Below are 18,761 nucleotides of genomic sequence, written 5' to 3'. Positions count from 1 at the left end.
GATGGAAAATTACAGCAAGAATAGGGAGACTCTTGCTCAGCCAGCTTAGAATTCTTGCTAAAGGCAGGCCAGGGTGATCAGAAATTAAGGGTGAGGGGATTCTTGCTAAACTGACTTAGCAGGATTCTTGCTAAAAATGGCTACAGGCCCAAGGATGAGGTCTATTAGAAAAGAGGGCTCAGGAAAGCCTGTCTAAAATTTGGTCAAGGAGAGAGTTTTTGTCAACACACGTATAAAAATGAACACCTGTTAAAAGATTTTATTTAACTCATAAGGAAACCAGCAGATGTTATAACTCGTTAAAAAAAAATCTAAAGAACAGACACATTTACAGATCAGAAATACAGAAATACGAAAATGGAGGCAAAATCGTTTTGTTTTGTTTTGTTTTTCCTACAATGCTGGGGGGAGGGGAGTAGGGGGTTAATTGAACCTCTCTCAGACAGGACAGAATTTGCATGTGGATCAGTTAACCTACACAGAATTGTAAAATAGCTCCATGGAGACTGAATCTTATAAAACAGAAGGACATGCTATAGACAAGTCCTTCAGGTTTCCCATTAGCCATCACTTCTTCTGGGAAACGTTTCCCAAACTTCAACTTGTGAATGAGGTGCAATTTTTAGGCTATCATATTTATCACACTATATTGTGTACAACTACCCTGCCCCCCTTCACCCCCACCCCGACCCCGCACAAAAGAACATGAGCTTTTTGAGACAGACATTGCGAGTTATTTAAGTTTCCTCAGTGTGATGATCTGCTTCTAAGGAGCACAATATGCTAAGGGGGTAGTAGAAGCCACAAGATAAAACATATTGCATATTAATGAAGCGTCCATCTTACTCTTACATCTGGGGAAACACATTTTTACATGAAAGCGGACGCTGCCCTTCCCTCCACACTCAACATTTCTTTGTTTTATTAACCGTTTCTATTTCAAGGCCTGCGGCATATCTTGGGGATACAAAAATGCGCCAGAGCAGTTTGCAACGATGTACCCTGAGCAAGAAATAATTTTGATAATAAGTGGCACTAGGTTAAAGGGGGCGCCGCTGACACACTGGGAAAGGGGCTCACGTCAACTTGGGGCGATAGTGAGGTGTTCCGACGCACCGGCCTTTCAGTACGTGTTGGCCCCAGAAAGGTCCCGGTTTGACTTGATGTTTTCACAGGGGTGAGGGGTGAGGGGTGAGGGGTGGAATCCCGCTGGAAGTCAGTCCGGTGGGGATGAGCCTCCGCACCTTCTCCCGAGGGATCGAGCCCCGAGAAGCCTGCGCGGTAGCTCCATGCGTGGCCCACAGGCCCCGCGGTGCTCATACCCTGCGCTTCGCGGGCCAGGGCGGCTCCACCCGAGGCCCCGCCCCGTGACGCGAGGCCCCGCCCCCGCAGCTCCCGCTTCCAAGATGGCGGCAGCGGTTTCTGTCCGGCTGTCGGGGTGGTGGTGACGACTGGCTGCAGAAGGTCAGGTGTGTGGTCTGGGGCTGGTGGGGTGAGAGGCACGGGAGAAAGGTTCGGGGAAATTGGGAAGGTGAGAAGTTTTGGGTAAAGGCTGGAGACAGCCTTGAGCAGGGAGGGGGACGTAAGTGCAAGTATGGACAGAGGCCGGTGGGCTTACATTGCAAGGGAGAGCAAACACAGGAGGAGATTGGGGTGGGATTAGGGTGCTGCGAAACAACTGGGCTGTAATCCCCTGCAGAGCACTGACCACGCCCCTCTAGGTGAGCTAGCCCAGGTACCTCTGACAGGTTCTGCCCAGCCCTTCCTCTCCCTACCTCATTTCACCAATAACCCCTGATCCTCACCTCCGATAGGACCGGGGAAAGGTAGAAAAAGGTAGGGAGTGTTACCCCCATCCTATTCCCCGCCGCGCTCCGAGGTTGTTTGCATGCAGCTCTCAGGTGGTCACGCTCCCTGCACCTGCGGAGCTAGCTCCCAGAAACGTGAAGAACGGAAAGGAGCCAGTTTCCTCCGCCTCCCTGGGTTCTCTTGAGGCCACTCCACAGTCCTGTTAAGACTGCCTCACCCCCTGGCGAAAGTAAGATCTCCAATAGCTTCCCTGTCCCTACTCTCCAAACAGGTTGGTCCTGCTGGGGTGGAGGATGGTTAAGTACAGAGTGAATCCGACACACTAGAGGGTTACGGGGGAGAGGCCAAGGACGTAGTATCTGCTGCTCCGCCCCTTTTCTCTCCAACCACTTCCCCTCCCTTCCCCAGCTGGGAAACCGGCTTCACCCTGATCCTCGTCTCTGCCCCTCTGCCGGTGGCTGGATATCCTTGACCACTTCTGTTTCAGCTGGTCCTAAGATTGCTGTTGGAGTGCTGGATGGAGCCTTTCTCTGTCCTCTGTGACATTTCCAATATTATATAATGCCTCACATCTCTGCTCCCCCGGGACCCCGTGGAGTCCCCATGATCCTGAAGAAGACAGCTTGAACCTAGGTGAGTCTATATCTACCCCCTCTAAAATTGGAAGGGAGGTTCTCCAGAGAATGCTCTGAAATGGACTTGGGGCATGAATGATGTAAGCATTCTTGGGGACTGATAGTAGGTGATAGGAGTGGCTTGAGGGAGGGGTGGAGGAGAGTGAAAGTTGGGCTGGAAGTGACAGGTGGTAGGTCTGCTAGTGGTAGCATTCTGTTTCTTTCCATACACCTGTGTGTTCCCTTCTGTGACTTTGTTCTTTTCCTCTTTACCCCTGGCACCACCTTCATCCCTGCCCAATGATCTCTTTCTGCTGGCTTGCTCTTTTCCTGCCTGCCCCAGCACTCTCCTCTCTCCCTCTCCAGACTACACCCCAGGATGCTGCGGAGGCTGCTGGAGCGACCCTGCACTCTGGCCCTGCTTGTGGGCTCCCAGCTGGCTGTCATGATGTACCTGTCACTGGGGGGCTTCCGAAGCCTCAGCGCTCTATTTGGCCGAGAGCAGGAGCCGACATTTGACTACTCTCATCCCCATGATGTCTATAGTAACCTCAGTCACCTGCCTGGGGCCCCTGTTGCCCCAGGGGCCCCCCCAGCTCCTCAAGGTCTGCCCTACTGTCCAGAACGATCTCCTCTCTTAGGTGAGTGCAGAAGGAAGGCAGAAGTGAAGGCAAGGCCAAGGTGTGGGCACAGGGAGGCTTGGACAGCAATAGGATGGCAGGAGTGGGTCTTAGAACAGGAGGGTCACGTAACTGGAAGGGAGGCTGAGGTTGAGATAGAATGGACTCTAAATTTGGAGTTTCAACTGGGCTCTTGGGTTGAGCCACAGCCCATTTATGGGCTCTTCTTGCCACAGGCTAGGACTTGCTTCTTTTGTAGATCACTCCTAGTTTAGTGAGTTAGTTGGAAGTCCATCTGTTCTCTCCATCCCCTAACTGTAGGCTTCTAAACTTGTGAGGCAAGGGGGAGTTACGGAACCCTTAAATAAGAAGGTAGGCTAGGTAAGCAGCCTTCACCTTCCAGACTTTGCAAAGCTGTCCCAGTGATGGCGAACTCAAGGTTTTGTGAGATTTCTGAGCAAGCCCTCGGGGGAGCTGAGCCCCTGAATCAGACTGCCAGGGACAGTTCTTGCCCTTCTAATCCCTGACCTTGCCATTCCCTCCCAACAGTGGGTCCCGTGTCCGTGTCCTTTAGCCCAGTGCCGTCTCTGGCAGAGATTGTGGAGAGGAATCCCCGGGTGGAACCGGGGGGCCGGTACCGCCCTGCAGGGTGTGAGCCCCGGTCCCGAACAGCCATCATTGTGCCCCATCGTGCCCGGGAGCACCACCTGCGCCTGCTGCTCTACCACCTGCACCCGTTCCTGCAACGCCAGCAGCTTGCTTATGGCATCTATGTCATCCACCAGGTACCCCCAGTTCCCATACCCTTCTGATTTTCTTTCTTATAAGGAAGCCTCAAACAAATTCCACTCCACTCTCAAATAATGGATCCCTGAAATAATTTTAAGAGGGTCAGACAGAAAAAAAAAAAAAAAAAAAAGAGGGTCAGACTGTTGAATGTGAGAAAGCAGGGGGCTTCCCTGGTGGCGCAGTGGTTAAGAATCCACCTGCCAATGCAGGGGACACAGGTTCGAGCCCTGTCCGGGAAGATCCCACATGCCACAGAGCAGCTAAGCCCGTGTGCCACAACTACTGAGCCTGCACTCTAGAGCCCACGAGCCACAACTACTGAGCCCACGCACCTAGAGCCTGTGCTCCGCAACAAGAGAAGCCACCACGACAAAGAGTAGCCCCTGCTCACCGCAACTAGAGAAAGCCTGCATGCAGCAACAAAGACCCAATGCAGCACCCCCCCACACACACACACACAAAATATATATATATACACATACACACACACACACACACACACACACACACACACACACACAAATAAAGCAGCAACTGGCACTGCTCTGCCAACGTTGTTAGTCCCATACTTCTCCTTAAGGATATTCCCACTGTCCTATAAACTTCCATGATTTTTCCGTTCTTGAATTTGGAAGTGGACAGATTTGGGCCAAAATTCTGGGTTCCGCCACTTGTTCCATATGTGACCTTGAGCAAGATACCCAACCTGCTAAAATGAGGCAAAGAGTGATAACTAATATACCACCTGTTCCACATGTTTTGTTTGTTGTCGGGATTAAATGCTAAATAGCAGCATGTAAGTGTTAGGCACATAGATGCTCAAAAAATTTGTTGTTGAATGAAAAAACAAAGATGTTGTGTTTCTCTTCATTCTCCTTGTCCCATATCCCACTTTGATTTCCCTTTTTTCACTTTTATGCTTCTTTTCCATGCTACCTATAGACCTAGTTTGGTCCTCCGCCATTATCTTCCAGGCTGGAAATGGAACATTTAACAGGGCAAAACTGCTGAATGTTGGGGTGCGGGAGGCCCTGCGTGATGAAGAATGGGACTGCTTGTTCTTGCATGATGTGGACCTCTTGCCAGAGAATGACCACAATCTCTATGTGTGCGACCCCCGAGGACCCCGGCATGTTGCTGTTGCCATGAACAAGTTTGGATACAGGTAGAGGGCATGAGAGGGTACTGGAAGCAGGAATTCACCACCTAGTGGAAGAAGGAGGGATGGCCCCCCAGAAGACTTGTGGAATCCAAGAATTTTTCTCTCCCCAGCCTCCCGTACCCCCAGTACTTTGGAGGGGTCTCGGCGCTCACTCCTGACCAGTATCTGAAGATGAATGGCTTCCCCAATGAATACTGGGGCTGGGGTGGTGAGGATGATGACATTGCTACCAGGTCAGACTTCCTGCCACCACCTCTGTCCCTAACCCCAGCCTGGATCACTGTCCTCTGAGACCACCCCTAGCCATGGCCCTTTACCACTAACTTTTAGCTCTCTGGTCCTGCACTGTGCCCATTCCTCTCCCTTAGTCTTTTCAGTCTACCCAGGTCAGGCTTTGCATGCTGCTCCCCATTCTTTTATCCTTCAGTCTCTTAGATCTGGTTAGTAATGTTCCTGGGAGAGAAGATCAGATCACTAGGCTATAGTATCACGGGATTCCAGAGCTGGAAAGGGGCATAGAGACAGTTTAGTCCTGCCTCTGCTAGGGTTGCATCCAAACCACACTTCCTTTCAGGGCTGGGAGAGCTCCACATAGCCCAGAACCACTTTTTTTTTTTTTTTTTTTTAAAGCCTGTGCCATTGGCATGATGCCAGCTTATTTTTAGCATGTGAAACATTTTGACCTTCAGCCTTAGCTGACCCAATTTCCTATCTGTCATTTGACTATTTGGGCTTGATATTCTGGACCCATTGCTTCTCCTCCCCCTTCGTCCTCTGGTATGACATCTCTATGAATTCTTGTCTTCTGTATGTGTGTAAAGCACCCAGCAATTTCTAAATGTATGTATTCTTTCAGTACCTTCCCAGGCTATCTTCACTTCTTGCTTCTGTGTGTCAGAGTGGGAGTTTGTTTCTTTCCAGGTCCTGATTACTTGGTTCCACTCTTTTCTTAATGTGGGTGAGGGGTAGGGGTTGTGGCAGAGGTGAGGCAGCTCAGCTACTCATCTAAATAAGAACTGCTGAGCTTGGGTCTGTGACTCCCAGTCTTGCCCTACCTTTTTGAGAAAATGGCTCCTCTCCCGGTCCTTTCCAGATTGCAGGGGCAGCTCCTGGGAGCCATTTAGGAAACAAAGGTGGGAGGTGCAAATCTACCTCTGCCAATTGTTTAAAGCCCCCAGGGTGCCTGGCAGTAGGCCCTGAGGATCTGGATACATCCAGGCTTTTACATTCTCTTCAGCCATTTCCTTCTGTTTGACTCTCTCCCCTTCCAGTACTTGGCACTTTTTTTGCCTAGTTAGTAATAGCTGTTGTTTGTATAAAGAAACGTGCAATTCCGTCCTTGCTAGCCTTAGCTCTTCTTGCATACCTGTCAGCAGCTTTCTTCTGCTCTGGATCCTCCAAGTTGCCCTCACTTTTCCCATAGGGTACGCCTGGCTGGGATGAAGATCTCTCGGCCCCCCACATCTGTGGGACACTATAAGATGGTGAAGCACCGAGGAGATAAGGGCAACGAGGAAAATCCCCACAGGTAGGATGGGAGAGCTGCCTGGGAATTATTACTGGATCCTCAGGACTCTGCACCCTAGCCAGGCAGTTCCTGAAGGTTCCTAGATTCCTGGCTGTTCCTTTCCAGGTCTTAGTCTCCAATCTCTAATCCTCAGATTTGACCTCCTGGTCAGAACCCGGAATTCCTGGACTCAAGATGGAATGAACTCACTGACATACCGATTGCTGGCTCGAGAGCTGGGCCCTCTCTATACCAACATCACAGCAGACATTGGAACTGACCCTCGGGGTCCTCAGACTCCCTCTGGTCCCCGTTACCCACCTGGTTCCTCCCAGGCCTTCCGTCAGGAGATGCTGCAGCGCCGGCCCCCAGCCAGGCCCGACTCTCTGCCTGCTGCCAACCACACAGCTCCCCATGGTCCACACTGACTCCTCCTTAATCATGAAACTGAATCAGAAGAGTTGTATTCTCCCCACCCTCAGCTCCTCACTGCTTAGAGGGGATGTGGGGGAAATGAACTCTACTGCCGTGCTGGGGGCAGGGGCCTCTCCTCACTGCTGGACTGGAGCTGGGCTCCTCTAGCCCTGGGGTCCCTCTTTCTAGGGTCACCAGCCAGGGCTTATGACTGTGAATTCTTGATGTCATGACTTTCTGTGATGACTCCTAGGAGTCCCCTGCCCATGGGGTAAGAGCAGGGCTGGATCCCCAATCCCTTCCTTTTCCATGGAGAGAAGAGTGATCTGACTTCTCCCGGGACCTCTGTGAATATTTATTCTATTTATGGTTCCCAGGAAGTGTGTTTGAAGGAAGCCCCTCCCAGGGTACTTGCTGCCAGTGCTGGAGTAGCTCCCTCTTCTGGACCTTGCTCAGGGGGCTGGGATTTTGATATATTTTCTAATAAAGGACTTTGTCTTGCCTCTGCTCCTGCTTTCTGTATCCTAAGCACCCTTTACCTACCTTTGCTCACCCACCCCACCCACGCCCACAGGAGACAGAACAGCCAGACCAAGCCAAGCTCCAGCAACTTTTATTTTCGTGGGTGAGAGAATCCCTGTCAGCAGGGGCAGGAAGAAGTGGGGTTTGAGGATCAACTGTTAGGTTCTGTGCCCAGGACACGGGCTGCTGCCTGGCGCCCACTCTCTATACAATCATTGACAGCAACCCCCTCATAGGAGGCTCCGGCCAGAGTCAAAGGCAGCTTCTGAGCAGCCAGGAATTGGGTAGCTGACTCTGGGAGGAAAAGATAAAAGGAATGTTACAGCTGGGGGTCTATTTTCATGGCTATTCTCGGCCCAGCTGCTTTCCCAACTTACCCAATTTTTGCCAGTGGCCTAAAGTATACTGGGGGATACAGTTCTGGGGAGAGAAGAGGGGATACAGTGAAAGATTATTACTGATGTCCCAGGCCTGGGTGGACAGTAACAAATGTACCAGTCCCTGCCTCCAGTGGGTAGCTGAGGAGTGTTTACCTTGTGTAGATGGACCAAGCAGTGACTTGGTGGCTCCTTCAGTCCTAACTGGGTGGCAGCTGCTTTCTCTGCCTCCTTTTGGAACAGCTCCTGAGATAAGACACTGCCCCTGGCTTCTAATGTCCGTAACCAGGAACCTCCCAACATCACCTAAGGAGGGAATACAGCACTGACCAGCCTGGCCTTACTACACTGGGGCACAGAGGAGCCCTTGGGAAACACCCACTAAGTAAAGCTGCCTTCTCTCACAGTCACTCTGAGGCCAGGGGGGCTCCCATCCTGCTCTGGGAAAGCAACTGAGTCATACACAATTCCCAGGATGCCTGGGTCTTCTGAGGATGGCACCAAATGTCCAAATCCCTGGAGAAAAGGAAGAGACTGGGTCAGGAGGGAAGAGTTCCAGTTGAGCCCACGTCTCCCCTTGTTCTGTGTCACACCTGGACAGGCAGACGAGCTCCTCGGTACTGTAGATTCACCACAGCCACAGACACAGCAGTGATGGTACTCAGAGCACGAGCCAGAGGTGCAGCCTCAGCAGGGAGCAGCTTGCTGAGCACTGGAGGAGAGCAGGCAGAGGCCTGCCTCAGGAGGCATTCACACTACAATTTTACCAACCCTCCTTGGGATTAGACTCCCACAGGGTTGACCAGTTCAGGGGCATGGCATGATCTTGTTGGCCCAGAAAGAAGCTACATTGCCTCAGCCTGGTTGGAGAAGGGGAGGGTGACTACCACATTACCTGAAGCTGGAATGGCACTAATAATGTGGTCAGCCTCCAGGTTGCTGTCCCCTAGAGACACCTGAGAGAAAGAAAACATTTAAAAGACACAGAGATCATGGGAATTTTGCCTTAGTTCCCCAGGCAGGAGAGAGACTGGGTGCTGACTCAGGATGAAGAGACTAAGTAGTCAGCACAAAAACCATCCCCCCACTACTCCAGGAAGTGGGCCAGACAAAAGCCAGTGGGTTACTCTGAAATGTTTAGTGGAGCTCAGTGGTTCTTTCCCCTAGCTGGGAGCCACTATATATATTCTATCCACAGGTTTGGATCAAACAGGTCTTGGAAGAAGGTCCACAAATAAGGCCTAGGAATGTGGAGTAGCCCATATTTAAATAGCTTCTAGGACAGGAAAACAAGGAGAAACTCCAGTCCTGCCGGCTAAAGCATTTAGACAAAGTTGGAAACTCTGACAGACAGGTTCATTACACTCCAGGGGGCTCTCCTACCTTCCAGCACCCTTCTGCTTGGAGGCTGAGCCCACAGACTGGCTGGCCTCTGAGAACACTGACACCCCTACTCGTCAGGTGGGTGTTAAGGGCCTGAGGCAATGTCTCCAGCCCTCCACGGAGTGACCACTGGCTCCAGCGCTCAGCCCGAGCCTGGCGAATAAGTGCTGAGTCTGGCTGTGGGCCCCGCCCTGCAGAGGAGGAAGCAGAGAATCATTAAAATAGCACCCCTTGCTTCCAGTCCCTCACTCCGGCAGTCCTTAATATCTTCAACCCTTGAACCAAGTCCCCCCTCACCTGCCCCCAGCAGCAGACCCAGTAATATGGAACGATGGGATTGCTCAGCTTGGAAGAGACTGGGAAAGCAGGACCTGATGCTGAGCTCACGGCTGTTGCCTGCAAACACTCCACGGCAAAGACTGTCCATGGCTAGAGACGCCACCTTAAGGGTGAGACTGGGATTGAGACGCCAAGGAATAAGCTGCACTAATTTCCACTGTCCCTGCTTGGCAGAGAATAGGGGTGGGGTGGGGTTTGGTTGGAAAGCAGTCCCACTATTACAGAAGGATGGAAAGGAAATGAAGGCATTCACCCCAACACTGAGTTTGGGGGTCTACTGGGTATGAAGAGAAGAGGGCATTTTCAGATGATACAGAAGAGGCCCTAGTGGTAGGTTCAAGTACGGGGATCTGCAGCTGGTTTACGAAGGGAGGGATTTGGGGGCTTCTGGGCCGTGTTACCTCAGGACCAAGGCGGCGCTGGGCGAAACTGTGCACAGTCTCATCAGGGTCTTTGCCCCGGGGAGTAGTCAACTCCTTCAGCCCAGCCCAAAACAGAGGTTTGGAGAAGGGAGGTGAAGGGCGGAGTAGCCCCCTGCATGGAGGAAGGCACAGTGAAGAGGGAGCTCTGATTTAACCCCCCAGCTCCAGGGGGTCACTTCCATTCATTTGGCCCCTTTTGCTGGGAGGGCTGACAAACTGGAAGATGAGGAAATGAAAGGGATGTGAGGATGAAAGCAGAGGAGAAGGATGGCAGTAAGGAGGTGATAGCATTACCTGATGCCAGAGGGCAGGGCGTGCAGGGCGCCACCTACATACAGGAACCTGTTCTGGGCAGCTGCATGGTCTCCCCGGACAGGCAACACTTCTGAGTCCAAGCCAAGCTCGGAAACCTGCTCCACACGTCCTCAGAAAGAGCATAAACTAAGGAAAGGACTGACCACCAAATCTACTTGCTCCCCTTCACTCTATCCTCTAGTGAAGGTCCCTCCACAACCTCTCCTAGGCATTCCACAAGCCGCTCACCATGAGCAGGGTCCGGGCTCCCAGGACTCCCGCTGGCCGAATTCCTCGAGGTCCAAGTTCAAAGACAGCCCCATCTGGCCCTCGTACCGAGCGGATCCAGCCTCCCAGGCGCTCGCTGCCCTCCACCAAGACCACCTGGAGACAAGAGGGAGACACTGCAGCCTATAGCCGCGGCGGCGGCGGCGTAAAGGGTCAGGAGGGGAATGGGGCGGCGCATTCCCTCGCTGTTAATGGAGGAGGAGTATTAAAGGAGGCTCCCTCTGGCACGGAGGGGGGTCACTCACCTTGGGGGGACAAGGGGCCCGGCTCAGGTGGTAACTAGCGGCCAAGCCGCTGATCCCTCCGCCCAGCACGACCACGGTCCGGCCCATGGTGAAGCCTGCGGGTGTGGAGGCGGTACGGACAGGCTGACCAGAAGCGCCCTGCTCTCCAGGAAACCTGCGGGTTCCGCGTTCCACCCCCGGCCATTCGCTGCTTTAGGGGGAACTAAGGCAGAGCCCACGGATGGGGTGGTGGAACTGTGAGGTCCCTGCCCAGGGCCTAGGACTCACCCACGAGAGGAACGAGAAAAATGAGGGGAAAGGAGGAGACAAAGGTCTCAACACATCACGCCGCCGGCGTCCCGGGGGCGGGGGCTGGGAGGTGGATAAGGGCCACACCCACGCTATCTGCTAGCGCAGGGCTCTGGACTCCGACCTGCCGCCTGTCTTCTGAAGCGCTTTCCCTCCCGCTCGCCCCCACTAGGCCTAGAGTTTCAGTCCGCTGCCTCCACCGCCCCCCCACACCCCCTGTTTTTCGGCCTCTCCGACTCTCCGTCCACTCAATTCTCGCGGCACACTCCTGACCTTACCTTCCTGCTCCTGGATTGGTGGGTCCTGGAAGGCCCCGATCACACTCACCAATGAAAACACTGAGCCGGCAGCGGCTCCTCCTCCCGCAAAGGCGGAGGGTTGGCCCCTGTAGAAGGCTGCTCTGTGGAGGTGGAGGTTAGTTAACTGGTTCGATGCCAGGTTGGAGAGAGCAGCGTTATCCATCACTGACTTCCCCTCAAGGCTGGAGCGGCGAGAGCTGCGTGCTGGTTAGCATTCCCCAGCTCGAGCTTCCCAGTCCCCGCTAGGCTGAAAACTCTGGAAGGAGGGCCTCATGAGCTTTGGTTGTAGGGAGAGTAGATAGGGACACTGGAGTGTGGTCCGTGGGGAGGTGGCTCCGTAAACAGCTCCTTTGATGTTAGCAACAGCCTGGACCTACGGGAGTTAGGGCGGCCCGGCAACGTACCGTGTTTATCAGCAGGGGTCCTTGGGCACCTCGCTCTCGAGGGGGCAGCCCCCTACGCCGGCAAAACCCATCTATCCAGTGCCTGCACCCTAGCTCCAGGCTTCGCTACAGCTTCACGAGTCTCAAACTCGCCTTCCCTTTTCCTCCCAATGTAAACCTTCACTGCGTGGTCAAACCTGGGCATCAACGTGTCCTGGTCCGGCACCGCTAACCCCACTCCCACCCCCACGGCGTTGAGCGCGCCCCCATCTGTCCAGAGGGGGAACTGAGTCCCAGGAAGACTCCAATTCGGCCTAGTTCTGTTATCTCCACCTCCCCTTAAGCACAAATACAAATAAGGACATCATTTTTTTCTTAATAAATTTATTCACAAAAAAAAGTGAGACTGAGAGGGTCTGGGGGCTGTACACGGGCAGGGGCCTGGGGAGCTCTGTACACGGGGCTGGGAGACAAGGGAGCCTCCAGGTGGAAGGGTATTTTTTAATAAAAAAAATAATGGGAGGTACAACCACCCCCTCCCCCCTCCCCGATTAAAAAGACACAAAAATAGACGTCTCTGAGGTAAATGGGGAGCCTGGGGGCTTGAGGGTGTTGAAAGGGTTTCACAGGTGCCAGGGCTTAAAGGGGATGTCACAGGCACCGGGGTGGCTCCTGCATCAGCTGGTAGAACAGCACGTAGCCCTCACTGGATGCCACCTGGTTTTCACTGACAGGGGAGACACTAGGAAGAAGGGAGATGGGGAAAGAGGTGTGATCATTCCTGCATATTCCCCCCTCTCCACACGATCAACCTCACAGCATCCCGGTAGTGATCAGGAAAGACGCCCCCATACCCCCACACACACCCACCCACCGCCCACCTTTTACCAGGCACTGTGCTCTCCTGGGGCTTCGTATTAGGGAAAGGTGTCAGGGCTGCAGCGGGAATGGGGCAGGAATTGAATAGGAGGCTATTCTCACCGAGAGTCATTGTAGACATGCCAACCAGTCTGGCACCGGCACAGGGCTGTGTAGTGGCCATAGTGGACACTGCCCGAGTGGTTGCAAAGAGCATACAGCTGATATACGGGGCTTCCTTCAGGGTTAGAGATGACCAAATTCTATAGTCAGAGCTGTGCCCCACTCCCACTCTCTCCCTCCCCTTCATGGGAGCTCCTCAGGACCTTCCCTACAAGACTCACCGGCTTTGTCACTGGCAAAGTCCCCTAGGCTCAGTCGCTGCAGCGGGAAGTCTACACCTACTGAACTTTTCTTGATGGAGCCTCGGGAGGCGGAAAATCGATTAAGATCTAAGCTCTGGTTAAGGAGAATTTGGGAGGCAGAGGGCCTCTGAGGGGGGCTGAGGAATTGAATGTTGTCCACTCCCCTCCCTGAACACACATGGGGAGCTTGGTAGGGAAAGGTGGAGTGGCAGGCTTTTCCTAAAGAAAACTGAATTCCCAAATGTCCAGCCTCTGCAAACATGGGGAATGAGGAAAAAGAATGAATGGGAGAAATAAGAATTTGAAGATTAGGATATGGAGCACGAGGATTCGGGGGAATCTTTGTACTGTCAACTTTTTGGTACTTCGTGTTTTCTGCCGACATTGGTCACACACCTGAGTAAATGTCAAATAATATTATAAGGTTAACGTGCTCCTCACCTCAGTTGGCTTTTCTGACACCCTGACTCACATACAAATTTACTATGCTCCCTATTACTTCTGTATCCTTTGGGCCACTGCCCTTTGCCCTGGGAATCCCAGGACATATCTGAAACTCCTACAGAAACCCAGACATGTAAGTATTATTCTTCATACTAAGGCATCATGCAACCCATTTTACCTATATGGAGCCCCCCCAGGTCTCCCACCCTTACTATATCCCTTGTGAACCCACACATACTGGGGCATTCTCCGATTCTAGCTCTTCTTCCTTGGTGAAAAGGCTGAAACAATCCCGCAGAGACACCTTGCCCCCGGCAAATCCTTTCTGGGGGGAAAGGAGAGTGAAGGGTCAGCATGTTCTGAATTTCCTTTTCCAACTCTTCTCAATTAATCCAAGCTTCATTTGTGCTCCAGAGACCCACAGGGTTTCCTCCCACACTGGGGGTGGGTAGGGTTGGGTCACAGAACCCATGTCCCATCCACCCCTGGAATCTTCTGGAATCCCACCTTGGGGATGGGCAGGGACAGGTCACAAAAAACCTCGAAGGTCGTGGAGCGATACCCACAGGCCTGGCACTTGAGACAACTTTTCAACTGGCCCACAAACAGGTCTAGACAGAAGCAAAGGGGCAGGAGAAACAGTCATTGTGGGATGCCTGAGATGCTTCTTTGGATTCCCATCTCTTCCCACCCATTTGCCTGACCCTTCCTTTCCCACCACCGACACTCCTCACAAACTCCTCACAACTTCTCCACATTTTCGTCATCCAGTCTTATTCCCACACCCCTGGATAGGATCGATTTTTTTCTCCCAAGCCCACACCCCCCCACACACTAACTTTCCCCATCATTTTGTCTCGTTCCATACCCACAATCTTGCTGTCCTCTCGCTCCAGGTAACGCTTCCACATTAGGTTGGCTCGGTCGTCATCGCTAGGACAGATCAAGGGAAGTGGGGAGCACCCATGAGACAGCAGGGACACCGGGCACCCCCAACACCACTGAAATAACCCACAGAGCCCTGTACCCCACCCATACGCCAGCTCCTTCTCTAAATTTCAAGAAAGAGACAAAGGAGTAAAGCTTCAGAGGACTTTCCGGGGAAATCCAAGGTGAGAGGAAAAGAAAGGAATGTGGACAAGGGAAGAACATGCCATCTTCCTCCACCTGGCTTCAGACCCCTTAGGTACCTTGTAAATTAATTATCCCCTCCTCCGTCAATATGGTGACAGCCATAGCACTATCTTCTGCCTCCATCTGTGCCCCTCAGCCTCCCTCCTCCTCCTGCCTTCTTCCTACTTCTGCACTGCTTCTCAAACCATTTTCTGAGCTAAGTATTTCCTTGGACCCTACATCCTCAATCTTGACTAGCTCACTTCTGTGAAGGATGAATGCTGCTGATAAACTACTGTGGAGAAGAAGGAGGGGAGCAACCTTACCTTAACTCAGGTTCTTCTAGCAGAGTCCCTCCACGGCGGGGTTGGGAGGGAGCTGGACTATTGGCCAGGACTGGCGGAGCCCGGCGGCCTCGTCGGTTGATTTCGAGATGTAGCCGCTCCATGAGGAGCTTCAGAAACTCTTGGGCATCCTGCTGGCTGCAGTCAGACAAAGAACATGGGCAGCTGACCCCTGCCTAGTCCACAGTCACTAACTCCTGCCCAGACATCTGTCCCCACTTCCTGGATGAAGAGCGTCTCAAGGCTCAGAATGATGCTGCTTGGCCCTACCCCCAGACAAGGCCAGAGAGAAATTCCATACCCTCCAGCTCTCCCACCTGTATCCAGAGAAGGAGGGAACGTATTTCTGGAAGACAGCTCGGAATCGAGTAGGATTCACAGCTTCACAGGAGTCAGGGTGCCACAGGGCACCAATCACATCTGCAAAGGCTATTAGGGTGGGAGTGGGGAAGGGAAACAATGGTTAATGACTAGAAGAAGGAAGCAAGAGGAAGCTTAGAAGGTGGAAAACAACCTCTAGGAAATCAGGCCCTGGGAAAAAGATACAATTGCCAGCTTTCAGGGTTAGGGCCACTGGCACTGGCAGATGGACCTACAAGGGTTTGGGGAAAAGAGGACTTGAAAGAAGGGAGCAGGAGTTGTTGCCCCACCTTCAGTGAGCTCTTGGGCTCGGCCCCCTCCAGGCACCTCTTGCCGGAAGTCCCTTCGCAGACAGAAGTCCCGAAGAGGCCGAGTGCTGCTCAAACACTGTAGCACAGCATTCAGGAAGCACTGGGGAGCAGTAAAGACAGTGCCATTACCTCCCCAGACCAGTGCCTAGGAAGCCTTAGGAGAACTTCAGTGCTGTCCTTCCCCAAGTTTCCCTCCCTATGCCTGCCCCCAATACCAGTTCACATTCCTGTTAGGAAAGACAGGAGAATGTCTCTCACCGTGTTCCCCAGGTTTCGGAGGCCAACATGACCAGAGCCCAGAAGCAGTGTGTGATGAGCCTGGAAGGTCAGGGTACAGTCAGCACGTTCCCATATATCCCACCTGGCACTTTAACCTTTCGACAGCATGCTGCCCACTGCCTTCCCCACCCCATCCTTCACCCCCAAACTCTACACTTTTTCCGTCACTGGGTATTAGGGTCTCCCTACCTCAATGGACGTGAGCAGTAAGCCTATCACAGCTGAGTTTACCACGGACTCAGCCATGGCTGTCCCACCTATTCCCCACTTACTCCTCTGCCCAGTTAGCCGGCGATGCAGCTCCTGGGGCAACTTCTCAAACACTGGCATGGTTGCCCAGCTGCTCCCCACCCCCACCCTGCTACCCCCAAGGCCCCCTCCTGCACCCGTGGCCCCTTCCTGCACCCTCTCCTGACGGCTCCAACTGCAATCAGCCTAGCTCACTTAGCTCGGGAAATGGGCAACCACATGAGCTCAGATGTTCTGAACCCGCCCCTCTTCAGCTCCAGAGATTAATTAGGCCTAGGCAGCATCCTAGGAGAGAAAGTACAGCAAGAGAAGGTAAGGGCCTGGGGACCCAAAGAATTCCAAATGGTTTATTCCTTGGGGACTAAAATGGCACACCATTCTGGGGAGTCACAAACAACCCTGGAAAGGGTCTATGAGACTTAAGGGTCCTTAAATAAGGGAGAGGAGAGTCCAAACTACTGAAATGAAGGAGGTGAAAAAGGAACTTGGCAAAAAGGGAAAAGGAAAGCCATATATGATGGCAAGAAAGCTGGAGGCATAGAGGTACATGGGCATGGAAGGCGTGTGCTGGCAAGTCCTCACCATCTTGTCATTGGAGTAGAAAGGTTCAGAGGGCCGGGCAGATATCACGTGGAAGGAGCCATGGGAAGTAGGGGGCTCTGTCCGTATGCTGAGCAAGGTGGGTGGCCCAGGAAAGCCCCCAAGGCGGCGGAGAGAGGTGCTACGTCTCAAAGTGGGTGGCTCAGGCCGGAGAGCCAAGCGGCTCAGTGCAGCCCCTAGCTCTCCAGTGCCTCGGTGCCCTCCCAAGGCAATCCCCATTGGACGCAAGTCCCCACTGCTCACAGACTTGGAACGGGCTAGGTTGGTCCTTGATGGGAGAGGCAGAGCCACAGTTGGGGGTGGTGAGCCAGGCAGGGGAACTCCATGATCAGCCCGAAACGGGCCTCTGGGACGAGGGCCTGAGGTCCGTCCCCGTCCCAACTCCAGTTTCTTGAGCCGTTCCTCAGGGGGACCTGGCCTAGGAGGCAGAGGTCGTAACATAGGGTTCGGCCCAGGGGCTGGGTTTCGGCGCTCCTTGCTTCGGGCCCTGGGAGCAAATGGTAGCTTGGATCCCACTCGGGGCTGGACATTAAAAGGTGGCTCTCGGGTCCGTCCCAGGCGGTGCTCAGAAGCCTGGGGCATTGTGGACACCACAGGCTGGACCTGGGAGGAGAAGAGACGATCAGCGTTTGAATATGGAGGGAGGTGGGAACCTACGCTGCCATACTAGCTACATGCATGGAGGGCAGGAACCATGTCTATCATATCAATCATTGTATCCCCAGTGCCTAGTATAGTGTTTGGTACAAAGTAAACACTTAGTATCCATAAGTAAATGAATTAATGAATGATAGCAGGCAGGGCTTTGACTCTTTCTACATTCCTCACGCCCTTCCTTCAGAATACTGCTTTACTGGAAAGCCAACGATAAAGAGTTCCTATCTTGGCTGTCTTTATAATCTAGGTGCTCATGAAGGTTCCCACATACCTGCCTAGTCAAGTGGAATGTGCTCTGGGTCACTTGGGACCTCTGGTCAAATAGCGGTGTGGATCCAAGTATAACAGCCCCAAGGACAGCATTCCATTCTCAAACCCCTGCCCCTCCTGGCTGCAAATAAAGCACACTAAAAAGGTTACTTGCGAATCACTCCCTCCCCCACCTCTGAGCTCCAAAGTGGTGTCGGGGCTCAGGCGCCGTGGCAGGGAGGGAGGACGAACTAACTCCCTGACCCCTAATCTCTGTACATCTCCCACCACAGGAGGTTTCAACCGGGTCCGCCCCCCTCGAGGGCAGAAAGGCCAAGGCTGCTGATTGGCTACGGGGTCCAGCGGCATATTCTACACGATCCATGGATGCTGGTCCCTCCTGCCCAGTTCTCGAAGGCCTGCCGGGCCCCCAGCGTCTCTGCCTTTGGGGTGGGCGATCTCTCGGGTCTGGAATAGTCTTCCCTCGGCACCCCCACGCCATAACGCCCCGGACCGTACCTGTCCCCGGGTGAGGCGGCGGGGGAGGCCAGCCGGGGCCAGGCCCCAGCTCAGGGACACCCCCTACTACCCTCGTGCAGCGGCCCCGCGGGCCCGGCTGCAGCTTTAGCCGCAGCTAGTACCCAGATCTCTCCCACCGCAGGGGCCGCCGCCATCTTTGTTGGTCCCGCCCGGCCACCGGCCGCCGGCTTCACTGTCTCTCAGAGCGCCTGCGCAACCACACTCAGACTCCACCCACCGGCTTCCTCGGCGCTTGCGTGAACCCACCCCCTCGGCTCCGCCGCCGACACCATGGAAACACAGCCAACTTTAGGACCGCCAGTTCCCAGCTTTGGCAAGAATTGTCTTTAAACCATCGCTCCAAAGCAAGTCCCTAAAGTAGAGTCCCATCGCCCCACCCCGAGGCTCTAAAGGATATAGATCTGACAATCGTAGTATGGCCCCCTGGCTTGCAGCACAGATCCTTCCCAGGGAGCAGGGGTGCGAATGCAGGGCCTGGGATCCAGCCCACAGACCAGTGAAGTATCCACATAGGGTTGGGAAGATCCCTGGAGGGCAGGGAATACTGGCCCTGAAAAACCAGTCGTCAAGCATCTTGCAGGCCAAAGCAGTAGGCTCCCTGCTAAAGGACAAAAGCAGATTTCAGCAGCAGGGAGAG

At 53.5% G+C, this 18,761-nt stretch overlaps 3 protein-coding genes across 20 annotated transcripts; 1 reads left to right on the top strand and 2 right to left on the bottom strand.

Annotated features, from left to right (window-relative positions):
- The first annotated feature begins 1,367 nt into the window (after positions 1 to 1,367).
- On the top strand, positions 1,368 to 7,422 carry B4GALT3 (beta-1,4-galactosyltransferase 3). Of its 11 annotated transcripts, none has more exons than XM_059067257.2 (8): positions 1,368 to 1,469; positions 2,297 to 2,442; positions 2,790 to 3,064; positions 3,593 to 3,828; positions 4,807 to 4,997; positions 5,105 to 5,227; positions 6,418 to 6,522; positions 6,656 to 7,422. In XM_059067257.2, exons 3-8 carry the CDS (start codon positions 2,803 to 2,805, stop codon positions 6,927 to 6,929), a joined length of 1,191 nt encoding a protein of 396 aa, XP_058923240.1. In that variant the 5' UTR covers positions 1,368 to 1,469; positions 2,297 to 2,442; positions 2,790 to 2,802; the 3' UTR covers positions 6,930 to 7,422. The 11 variants fall into 11 exon arrangements, with proteins under 11 accessions (XP_058923240.1, XP_066895792.1, XP_066895785.1 ...); XM_067039691.1 differs by having other exon boundaries at positions 1,369 to 1,464; XM_067039684.1 differs by having other exon boundaries at positions 1,376 to 1,469; positions 2,218 to 2,442.
- A 90-nt stretch (positions 7,423 to 7,512) lies between these two features.
- On the bottom strand, positions 7,513 to 12,025 carry PPOX (protoporphyrinogen oxidase). Of its 7 annotated transcripts, none has more exons than XM_067039638.1 (13): positions 11,352 to 12,025; positions 10,786 to 10,880; positions 10,502 to 10,636; positions 10,253 to 10,368; positions 9,938 to 10,070; positions 9,495 to 9,639; positions 9,198 to 9,388; positions 8,710 to 8,770; positions 8,408 to 8,526; positions 8,220 to 8,330; positions 7,971 to 8,120; positions 7,815 to 7,857; positions 7,513 to 7,731 (listed from the first exon to the last, which is right to left on the bottom strand). In XM_067039638.1, exons 1-13 carry the CDS (start codon positions 11,533 to 11,535, stop codon positions 7,589 to 7,591), a joined length of 1,626 nt encoding a protein of 541 aa, XP_066895739.1. In that variant the 5' UTR covers positions 11,536 to 12,025; the 3' UTR covers positions 7,513 to 7,588. The 7 variants fall into 7 exon arrangements, with proteins under 7 accessions (XP_066895739.1, XP_066895746.1, XP_066895747.1 ...); XM_067039645.1 differs by lacking the exon at positions 11,352 to 12,025 and adding an exon at positions 11,053 to 11,323; XM_067039646.1 differs by lacking the exon at positions 11,352 to 12,025 and adding an exon at positions 11,198 to 11,285.
- Positions 12,026 to 12,132: 107 nt separating this feature from the next.
- Positions 12,133 to 18,298, bottom strand: USP21 (ubiquitin specific peptidase 21). Of its 2 annotated transcripts, XM_059067035.2 has the most exons (14): positions 18,104 to 18,298; positions 17,607 to 17,726; positions 16,661 to 17,281; positions 15,809 to 15,868; positions 15,530 to 15,650; positions 15,197 to 15,308; positions 14,862 to 15,017; positions 14,291 to 14,355; positions 13,930 to 14,033; positions 13,661 to 13,747; positions 13,296 to 13,374; positions 12,958 to 13,065; positions 12,737 to 12,851; positions 12,133 to 12,497 (listed from the first exon to the last, which is right to left on the bottom strand). In XM_059067035.2, exons 3-14 carry the CDS (start codon positions 17,258 to 17,260, stop codon positions 12,407 to 12,409), a joined length of 1,698 nt encoding a protein of 565 aa, XP_058923018.1. In that variant the 5' UTR covers positions 17,261 to 17,281; positions 17,607 to 17,726; positions 18,104 to 18,298; the 3' UTR covers positions 12,133 to 12,406. The 2 variants fall into 2 exon arrangements, with proteins under 2 accessions (XP_058923018.1, XP_058923008.1); XM_059067025.2 differs by lacking the exon at positions 17,607 to 17,726 and having other exon boundaries at positions 18,104 to 18,295.
- Positions 18,299 to 18,761: the final 463 nt, after the last annotated feature.

Source organism: Kogia breviceps, chromosome 1 (assembly GCF_026419965.1).
Source record: "Kogia breviceps isolate mKogBre1 chromosome 1, mKogBre1 haplotype 1, whole genome shotgun sequence".
NCBI classification, from domain to species: Eukaryota; Metazoa; Chordata; class Mammalia; order Artiodactyla; family Physeteridae; genus Kogia; species Kogia breviceps.
Note: the sequence above shows the minus strand (reverse complement) of the source record. Positions and strands in the feature narration are given on the sequence as shown.

Coding starts and splice junctions, on each gene's coding strand:
- B4GALT3 (XM_059067257.2), top strand. CDS start 2,803: ATGCTGCGGAGGCTGCTGGAGCGACCCTGCACTCTGGCCCTGCTTGTG. Junction 5,228..6,417: donor GATGATGACATTGCTACCAG/GTCAGACTTCCT, acceptor CTTTTCCCATAG/GGTACGCCTGGCTGGGATGA. Junction 6,523..6,655: donor AACGAGGAAAATCCCCACAG/GTAGGATGGGAG, acceptor TCTAATCCTCAG/ATTTGACCTCCTGGTCAGAA.
- PPOX (XM_067039638.1), bottom strand. CDS start 11,535: ATGGATAACGCTGCTCTCTCCAACCTGGCATCGAACCAGTTAACTAAC. Junction 9,389..9,494: donor GGGTCTGCTGCTGGGGGCAG/GTGAGGGGGGAC, acceptor CCTCCTCTGCAG/GGCGGGGCCCACAGCCAGAC. Junction 7,858..7,970: donor GCTTGGTCCATCTACACAAG/GTAAACACTCCT, acceptor TTCTCTCCCCAG/AACTGTATCCCCCAGTATAC.
- USP21 (XM_059067035.2), bottom strand. CDS start 17,260: ATGCCCCAGGCTTCTGAGCACCGCCTGGGACGGACCCGAGAGCCACCT. Junction 15,651..15,808: donor TCCGAAACCTGGGGAACACG/GTGAGAGACATT, acceptor ACTGCTCCCCAG/TGCTTCCTGAATGCTGTGCT. Junction 13,066..13,295: donor CCCCCGAATCCTCGTGCTCC/ATATCCTAATCT, acceptor ACCAGAGCTTAG/ATCTTAATCGATTTTCCGCC.